This window comes from Anas acuta, chromosome 2, assembly GCF_963932015.1.
Source record: "Anas acuta chromosome 2, bAnaAcu1.1, whole genome shotgun sequence".
Taxonomy (NCBI): domain Eukaryota; kingdom Metazoa; phylum Chordata; class Aves; order Anseriformes; family Anatidae; genus Anas; species Anas acuta.
The window spans coordinates 97,617,362-97,627,773 of NC_088980.1; the positions used below are offsets into that span (position 1 = coordinate 97,617,362).

The following is a 10,412-nucleotide window of genomic DNA, read 5'->3' on the forward strand; positions in this document are numbered from 1 at the left end:
TCTAGAATCTCCTGCAGAATCCAGCTCCCCTCATGGGCCAGTAGTTTCAAAGTTGTTTAATAAGGAATGGAAGTCAATCGAGCCAAATGACAATTGGAAGAATAACACCTTGCAAGTGATTTCAAGAAGACCAGAAGCAAGAAATAGAAACAGATTCATGTCCTCATATTATGTCCAGGTTGTTCTTACACTGTCAAATATAGTGCCTCCACCTCACAAGGAATATTGTTCTGTTTATAGTAACAAACATGGTGGAACAGCGTACACGTAATTCAAGAGGTTTCACCACTGCTCTAAGGGGAGACAGTAAAAGAGTAACAGCATCCTACCCTCATCTACACTACTTCTTGCACCATTTATTACCCTAGCATTTATTTACCCTGTACAAAGAACTTTTATGTGAGCTTGTGAATATTTCCGTGATGCAATGACCAGCATCTACATCACTGGGCTCTTTCAAATCACTGCCTTAAATAAAAGTTTCAGGCTCATGCTACCTGTGGTGCTCGTTGGAAATAATGAACCAAGTTATGGAAGAGGGAGAACAAGGACATTGCCTCTTTAATTTTGCATGCATGATAATGTTTTTAACCACTAAGGTCATACCTGCATGTGATGACTGACAACTTTTCAGCTTGATTCAAAGCAAACAGCTGTTGGTTTGATTGCCTAGCAACTAAAAGTTGATGGATGACCCTTAAGATGGATAACTACCATAAATCACCTCATTCAGACTCTCAGGGAAAAAAATTAAAAAACAATGGTTTTCATGACATTTGCTGCACTCCATAATGTGCCATGATAAATTTGGCTGCCTTATGGATGCACAGTTGTGGCTGCTGAAATTAGACACTTTTGTTTTCTGCATTCTGCACTTCTTGTAGCCCCCTCTGTAAGGTGTGTTCATATTAATATACTCCACTGTCAGAAGAAAGCAGAATACCAGAAGCTACTGTCAGTCACCACAAGGCAGGGAGAATCTGTATTGAATCTCTGCATCACCAAACAGCTTTTAATCAGGAAACAGCAGTCTTATATCATGGCTATGGCACTGGGCTACATGCATTAATAATGGTTACAATATATTTAGTGTAATGACTTGACCCCGGTCAACATTATTGATGCTGTGATTAATATGAATTTGATAAACTGCTTCCTCTTTGAAGACATTTTGTATGTTTCTCAAGCAAGAGAAAAATACTTTTTATGTATAAGTAAATATAGCAGGACTTCACAAAACCATTCTGATCTCAGCTGCACAGGTGTAAAAATAGATTTCTCATGATTTATACTAGCAACCCAGAAACTGGAATCTGGACCACAAAAAAAATAATAATAAAAAAAAATCCTCATTTTCATCTCATTAATAGGAAAAAAAACGCTAACCATGATTCTAAATGGAAGACCATATTCTTCCCAGAGAGTGTTCAGACAGAAAGGGAAATTCCCTTTTATTGTTCTAGATAATAGGATTTCTCTGTTTGTTATGTACAGAATACATATGCATTCAAAAACAGATGTTCATAATTGTTTCCATTGTTTGGATTTTTTTTAAACTCTTGAGCTTGACTATTCATATGAAAACTCCCTTACTGAATTTGGTTTATGACAGCAAAGTGATTTCTGGTTTTATTTAAGAAAAAAAATGAGATAGTTTAGTGCAAGATTTAGTATTTCCTCGTGGAAGTGTTGTCTTACATGTTAGTATGTGAGGGGTTCATCAAGGACAACAAATGTGGCAGGACTACCATGCTCTTAGCTGATACACATCAGCCCACACGAATAAACTGCTGCCCAATGTAAAATTTTATGGACAGTATGGTAACTCCCAAACTGTGATACATGACCCATTGAAGGGGGGCAAGTAAACAGGGACCCAAGCTATGGTTAGAGACATGAAAAAGAACTCAAAAAATGAAATCATTCTGAAATGGAAGATAATGAAAACGAGAAGTCAAATGGAAAATAAGTAACTTCAGCTGGGGAGCAGGGGGTTACCTACAAAAGCAACTGGGAAAATGATGGTAAGGGAAGAAAGTTTCAAGTTGGGACCGAGATGCCAGAATTTTTGGTGAAAGCATGCTTGAGATCTGCTTGTGCTGCCAGCTTCCTGTTGTATCCAGATCTCTGCTACCAGCTTCAAGCTTTACTGAAGTCGGCTGAGCATCTTCTGAATTCAAATTAATTCACCTCTGAAAATCAAAAGTCATGTTTCAAAGTGTGAAACACATTCTAATAGACTCAATGAAGCACAGAGAGGTGTTGGTGGTACAAGATCAGAAGTAATGCCTTAGCTGAACCATGCCTTCAGATTTTGAACAGGTTGTAAGCATTTTTCCTAGAACACATATTATGAAAATACAAGGTATGTTTTCACTTGCAAGATCCAGAACTACATTTCTAAGTTTTACACGGAGGTGGAATGTAAATAGAGTATGCATCAGGCTGTTTCGGTCTGCCGTATATCTCAACAGTCAACAGTGGTGATGCTCCACAAGGTACGTGTGCAACTTACTAGAGTCTCTCTCTTTGTACCATACCTCAAGCAGTAAGTGCCCGTGTAGTTTAGATTCTCTGCCTCTCAAGCAGAGATGAACACAGCAATGTAACATTGCTAGTTGGAATGCAATTTATTTAGAGCTTCTGAAATTTCAGATCACAGCGTTCTATAATCAATACTTTGTGTTATTCAGCCACAGTACCCCTGCAGCTGAGAACCTAACTAGTGTAATTCACACAAGCAAGAGTCTCAAGTGCACCTAGATGTGTTTCACATAAAAGCACTTATACGTGTATAACATTCAGGCGCAGTCTCTATTTATTGTCTCAGCTTTAAGTCCCGGATGCCTCCGTGAAGGACCCACTAAAGAGGACAAGACGGCATGCTGGCCCTTTAAAACTGAAATGCTTGTTTCCTTTCCGTAAGAAAAGTAAATCATGCTATAGTGAGTGGAGCTTTGAAAAAGCATCCATCCATTAAAGTTCATGGATCCTCGTTTCCAGATTGTCCCTCCCCTGGCTGTGTCTCAAGTTACAGCCTTGTACAATCCAAGTCTAAATAATATTCACTATGATAAATGACACCATAACTCCGATATCCACAATCAATCTTTGCTTTAAAGATACATCCATCTTCAATAATGTTGATGGGGATTCTGTAAAATGGGAAACGTGACTGTTTTCCCGACCTCCTAACAGTGGGGGAAGGAAGCTCTGAGTGATGGCTGTCAGCCCACATCTGGCTGCAAAAATAAATTAGCCTTATGTAGACAAATGAAAGGACCAGCCCTGACTAGAAAACAGCCACTCCTGAGCAATGGCTAATTTATAGGACTCCTTTCTGGAAAGTTCCTAGCTGAGGCTACAGTCTCCTTAGCTATCTCTTTAAATGATATCTGATGCTGTAAATAACTTCAGCGTGGTAGGAACTATGCAAAGTACAAAGAGTGATTTGGTGGGGGAAGGGGAGGAGACAATAACTTTCTCACATTCTTTGTACATGATCAAAATGTAAAATTCGGCCACTGAAAACACACTCATGCACACACGCAAACAAAACTTTTGTTTCAGCGAAAGTGTTGCTATATTTTGAAAATACTCTCCCCTTTGTTCGACAGACGACTATTTTCTGCTTTAACTCCTTTGTCATCTCCTGGGCTGCGGGACTGAGGCAGCAGCGTGCAGACATCCAACTACTCGGTGCCAGTGACACCTTGAGGTTGGGGGATTCTTCCCCTTGGCCGGGGCTGCGGATTTCTCCTTGTGCCCACCTGCCCGCTGCTCGTCAGGGGAGTGCCTGGGGGTCCCTCCAGGTCACCTCCTCTGGGCAGGTGCCGCAGGGCTGGGGCATGACACGGGGACACCCTGAGAAATGACCCTCTGTGTTTGCTTCAGCGCCTGGTTTCCGAACAGCTCGAAGGAAAATTTAAAGAGGAAGGTGGAAGAAGACTCCCTGTCTCGCTGCCTTACACGAAGCACAAAGCCCTACCTGCGCACAGGACAGTGGCTGCCCCTTCTCCACGACTGAAGGGCTTTACTCCCTCATCCTTTACGCCTTTGACCTTGCCCTGCTGTGGAAAGATGCAGGACTTTAATTCTGATGGTGGACAAAATGCGGGGTTTACAAACAAACAAACGAACCCCCCAGACCAGGAGAACCTCACGGGAGGCGTCGGAGAAGCGGGCGAGGGCAAGGCTGCTCCTGCACCCAGCCAGCCAGCCCCGCATCTGGGCACCGCAGCTCCCCGGGGGAGGTCCGGCGGCGGCGGCGGCGGCGAGGGTTAATTCTGTGAAGGTTGAAGGACTTACAGTAATGCTGTGAAGACAGAAACATCACAGGCTTTCCTGGCAAGAGGCTCGCAGAGGGTAGGAGGGGACTGCGAAATGAACTCTCTCAGGCTTTGTCGTGTACGTTTCCCAAGGCCCGGCCTGGCCCCTTTGATAAATGACACATGTCATTCTGTCAGGGGCTGACACTGCAGCTGGGAGGGCCGGTGATGTATGGCTCCACTGAAAAGGAAATCAACTTTTTGGCACCGAGCAAGACTGTGCCCTGTGTAAGGATTTTGTTTCTCAAAAAGTGAAAGATAGACTTAGGATTTATAAAAAAAAAAAAAAAAAAAAAAAAAAGTTGAAAAACAGATTGAACGACAGCTTACACTTAACATAAATTAACTCGGTAATGGTGAAATGTGCTAGCCTGTGATAAATAAAAGCTACATTAGTCAATTATTAATCACACTCCAACTTGTAGCCAAAACCCATGACTTAAATCTGAGGCCTGAGCTGCCTTACAAACAGATAAGACAGTGTTTGATAGATGTCTTGCATAGTGTAATCAGGAAGGAATCAAAGGCTTAGTGGTTTAACCAGGGGGAGTGTGGAAGGTTCTGGAAACTGAGACTGGGTAAAGTGGATAACTGGATTGAAAGCGCCCTTTCACTGGGGATACAGTATATCTTTTGACTGCTTAAAAAGAGAGAGAGACAGAGAGAGAGAGAGAGAAGGGGGGAGAGAGACATATCTGAATTTGGTTTAATCTTTTTTTTATATACAGGAATGTCTCAAAACTGTATTTCCCTTCCCCACCTCCCACCACCACCACTGTGTTAAATCATTTAAATCTGATCACTATTAAATGGATTCTCACCGAGACATCAAGTGTTTCAAATATGATCGTTTTGCACGGATTACAATTTAAGCATTTTATTTAATCGAATGAACTCGCATCAGGCTGCAACACATTCATGCAGATACAAGCTGTAGAGAAAAAGCACAAAGCTGCATAAACTAAACGATTCCTATTCAACCAGACTGTAAAGACAAAATAAAGGATTCCAGATACGAAAAAAAAACTACACATCCAAAAACACTGTGGGGGGGAGGAGAGAAGAAGGGATGCAGTATCAAAAAAACAGCCTTACTCCCATCTGAAAGGCTGAACTTGCGCATCACCTTGATGAGATGCAATCACAGACTAGCTCTGCTTTTTGTTTATCCTCTATATGCAGAGCAGTATGACAGCAACTGAACCCAAAGGTGACTTTCATCCCCTGACCAGAGAGACAACTGGCACAAGACCCATGTAGCAACAAACTATCACTGCTAGGGGTTGGGCTGAAAAGCTCCTAACTTTCCGTAGGCCCCCTATCCAGCAGTGAAATTCAGACTGGACAAGCATTTCACCATCTTCCTCCCAGCATGGATGCTCTCCTGCCTCCTCCATGCCCTCTAAAACATTGCATCGTTGAAAAATGCAAGGTTTCATCTGATACATCCAGCCTGCAATAGAAGTATTTCTTGGATGAATTGTGAACTCAGATCCTGATCTAGCAATGGGCTGTACATGGGCGCACCCCTGTGACTGCATGAAGCCGGCTGCTGGATCAGGGTGTTCGGGACAGGTAAGTCGCTTTCTAGCATCAGTTGTGTTTTCACTAGCAATTAATAGAGAGCGTCAGTAGGAACGGGGCTCACAAAAGAGCTTAGGCACTTTCCTGGATCAGGCCTTAATGAGCATTGTTATCAGCTCTAACACTGTATAAATGTTTGTTTCTCAATCACTAATTTACATATACTTTCTATCATTTCTAGTGATGTACCAGTCATATCAGTTCATCAATGACTTTTTCAACTCCCCTGAATCCTTGGACATGATGCATAATTGCAGTATCGCACAAGTGACTAGCTTTTAACCAGGGCACAAAAAAAGAAGCAGATCCAAATCAGCAAAGTAAACATTCACAACAGCAACCAAGAAGGACTTCATCAGACAATTTCTCCAGCCACAAAAGCACTGCAGAGAAAACCTCTGACCTTTAAAAAGAATAATTTACCTTTCCCCCTACACACACCATATCTTTTATGTTACTTTATCGTACGTAATACGGTAACTTTTACATGTTTTTATGTGGGACAGGGTCCAGTGTGCTCGGTGCTGTACCCACACACTGAGAAACAAATGAGCTTTCAATGTTAATCAAGTTAAATTTCATTTTTCAGTTTACACACTTTGTATATGTTTGTCTTTTTTGCCAATAAAAAGATAAGAACAAAAATGAAATGATCTGTAACCATAAAAAATATGCCACTGGTTATAGCCAAAGTTTAAAGTATGTACACATTCATATGCACGTACGTAGGTGCATTAAACGACATACATTCACTTGCCCTCCAACCTGCCATCAGGATTTTATATTATGAAGTATTACTGTAATGTTAAATACTTGATGCAGTGGTGTGGACTTACTAGTAAACCCAAAAAGCAATCCAGGTTACCTCAGCTTTTAGAAGTAAACTTACAGTTTCACTCAAGCAAAATCTCAGATAATCTCAACCAGCTGAAAATGACAGCAGTTGTCTAGATCAGAGCAGCTATATAACCATTCACCAACTTCAAGGTGGTGCAGAGAGTGCTTAACTGCGGAATTTAAAAACAAAACAAAAAAAAAAAAGCACAAATTTCAAAGTAAACGAAATATGGAGATCCTTTGAAACACAAACTTTAGTGACAGGCCCTACAGATAGTACAGCTATTTTCTCAATGCATGTAAAATTTGACTATAGAAAGAAAGATAAGGAGCAAGGGAAAACTGTGTGTTCAAAAACACATGCACACCGTCTGGTGTTTTAAACTTTTGCCTTCCTATTGCTAAAATATCATTTTTTTTGAAGTCCATAAAATTTCAGATAGTGTGCAAAATGTTTATATATTACCAAGGTCTCCCTTTAAAAGGTTTATACTTTTACTTTATGACCTGTCCTTGATTTGACACTTCCGCTCATCAGAAAGGGATTTATAAAATAATCCTGAAGGTGAGGAACAGACATCTGTCAGGGACTGGCTGAGTTTCACTTTGCGAAATTTAAGAAGGGAGAGAAATCCTGTTAAGCTCTCTTTAGTCACCAATAGACATCAAAGGTAATAATTAAAGAAGACAGACGTCATAAAAATAAATTTATGTAGTTCTTTATAATGCACAAGCACTCTAGTGTGTAAAACATCTATTAGAGTGAAAGAAAATACAACATTCCAAATGAGCAAAAATCTGTTTTGTTTGAGGGTTTTTTTGCCTACTTGAATAACATTAAAAAAAAAAATACAAGTTTAAACTAAAGTCTTTCAAAACCTTTGCCATCTGTGGGTACATGAACTATGGATGACCCCGAATGATTTGCACTCTGCTCAGAATCCCTTAGAAAGCACGGGAAAAAGTATCATTAAGAATGACTGATGACTGCCAGTCATGGTTGACCTCACCCAAGCTTTGGTCTCTGCCTCAGTAATAAGCTGTCCTTTATTAGCACCAACACTCCATAAAAGGGGTGTGTTTAGTCACAGGATAGTGGCCTTCTAATGCTCATTGCTTCTCCCTGAAAGATTGATTAGTGCTCATTTTTACTGCCTTCACAGTATATACAGTGACAGTGCTGCAGAGTGTCAGGGCCTGCAATATTGATGATAAGTACAACTACAAACTAGAGGTTTGGAAACGGCAGAGGATTGGGAGCTCACTCTTCTTTTCAACTGGAAAACACTACCAAAACAAAAAGAACAAAACACAAGCTCATGTATGAGCTACCAATATTCTGGTGAAGATAAACCGGGGCTAGGGAATTCCCCTTCCCTGAACAAGAGCCATTTAAAATATAAATCTTAACAGGAAAGGTTGTATTTCATTTGGTTTTGAAAATGCACAGGCTTTCTTCCTTTCACCTACCAGATGTCAAGGCAAAAAAAAAAAAAAATTACCCAGAAATATGATTCTTGTGTTTATTTCTTATACACTGATATTCAGAATGGTTTTTAAGTAGCAGCTTACAGGGAAGGAAAAAAAAATTATTTTGTAAGCACAGAGAGTGAATGTTCCTGATTTGGAAGCTACTGCAGTGCCCCTTTGCAGCAGCAGGTGCCTCCTTGAGGGTAAAAAAGAAAGGAAACGTGAAGAAAACATGTTGGCCATGTATCACCTTCTGCTCAAATCTGCTTGCATTAACATGACTCTTCTGCGGCTTTTACTCTCATATTCGAAGTCAATGAGATCGTTGCAAATTCCTTCAGTGAACTTAAGATCTGATGTATAACCTGGCATCATGGGGGAAAAACTGTATAGCGGTAACGTAGTACGCAATTCCATGCAGTGCAAAGAATATTTAAAGTAGAGCAAGACCCAGATGTGTTCCTTGCAAAGCATCAGCACCGCAGTGATGAAAGAGCAGGTAAGGATTCATGAACTTTTTCATATTAAGAAATTCCAACCTGAATACATTACTTGGAAGAGCCATGCCTTGACTTGATTTAAAAAGTAGAACAGAATTGAAAACAGTCTTTAAAATGGGTGTTTTAACCAGAGACTTTATAGCATACGAGGCCAGCTCAAAGTTATACTGTAGTAGTTTAATATGGAACAACTTGTCCATATGGCTCTTCCTGGGAACGAGTCATTTCACATGTTACAGCAAGATACAGCTGAAAAAAGGCATGTTTCACTGTTACTTTTATATAGCTGGGAACTTGAGCACAGCAACCTCATACCAAAAAGTATTACAGCAAGAGTTTACTGCATTAATAATAGGATGCCCTACTGCTGTGACACATTCTGTACTTTGAAATAAATATTAGTCACAATAGTTAGGTTTTAAATTCATATACTTTAAAGCTGAGCTGTAACTATGACACTTGCAATAGTGATGATTTGCCAATAAAGCCTATTAACCATTTCACAAAGAGCTCCTTCTTTTATTCAGTCTGTTGTACTGTTTTAAAAATATCTTCCTGTACCTCATTTAAAAATATTCTTACTTTAAAAGAAAAAAAAAGAACAACAACAAAACACTAGCACTTGAAAACTGGATATTGGAAATTCGTGTTCACACTTTTGCATTGGATTATTAGCTTATTTCAGCACACAGAGGTTACTTGCAACTAATACACCGTTTCTTAATTTTAAAATAATAATTAAAAAATAATAATCTTGCTACAGAACTACATCTTATGAGACATGACAGCCCAAGTCCTAAGCCATGAAAGTCAACGGCATGAGTCTTCCATAGACTTCTTTGGGGCTTTGGATTAGGCCCATCCTGGAAAACATCCATTCTTTTCTTTCATTACATTTACCTTTCACTTTGTACATTCTAAAACATGTGATTGGGAAAAAAAAAAAAAAAAAAAAAAAAAAGCTGAATATGAAACCAATATTTTTAAATCAAGGAAACTTGCTGTTAAAAAAAAATAAAATTAAATCTGAGGCTTATGTAGTAAAACAATTTTTTTTTCTACTATAAACCTAAACATTCACACAGTTCCTAATTCTTTAGGTGGTTAAAACTGGCCCTGCTGTACAGAGGAAAACAGAGACAATGATAAGCAGCACTGTGACTATTAGCTTAGAGGGATTCTACTTGGCTATTTTCCTGCAGCATGCACTGCAATCACAATAATAAAGAAATCCTGTATTCCACCCTAATTCACCGAGAAATAGAAATGCTGGAAATCTAAAATAATTAAGTCAATTCTAGGTTTTTCAGAATGGAAAGGAAGCTGCTTTTTCATATGAGCTTTGAATTTCACAGAGATACAATACCCATGGAAGAAAAAAAAAAAAAAAAAACAAACGTCTATCAACTAAAATAAACTGCTTGGTGCTGCAGCAGTGTGGTGAACAAACATGAGCAAACCAAGAAATGAAACACTGGGAGAAATAAAAAGAAAAAGAAAAAGAAATGAAAGGTTAAATATGCAGTTTGAGTAACAGGCCTACTCTAGGAAATACAAAAGAGGGAAGGTATCTAACTTATGGTCTGATTCTTTTTTTTCCCCCCATTTTAATCTTGCATTTGTGAAAATACTGAATCTATAACGAGTTAAACGGAGCTCAGCGTAAGCTGTTGGTTAACAAGTAGACTAAACT

General features: G+C 39.5%; 1 protein-coding gene across 2 annotated transcripts in view; it reads right to left on the bottom strand.

The window, feature by feature from the left end:
- TSHZ1 (teashirt zinc finger homeobox 1) overlaps positions 1 to 10,412 on the bottom strand; it is a 55,680-nt gene that overhangs the window by 34,415 nt on the left and 10,853 nt on the right. Inside the window, exon 1 of one of the 2 annotated variants that reach the window (XM_068671341.1) lies at positions 4,309 to 4,348. The exons of the other annotated variant lie outside the window; for it this stretch is intronic. Within the exon in view, the coding sequence (XP_068527442.1) occupies positions 4,309 to 4,333 (25 nt within the window). The 5' untranslated portion in view covers positions 4,334 to 4,348. Of the gene's footprint in view, positions 1 to 4,308; positions 4,349 to 10,412 lie in introns of those variants that run through there. 2 annotated transcript variants of the gene reach the window in all.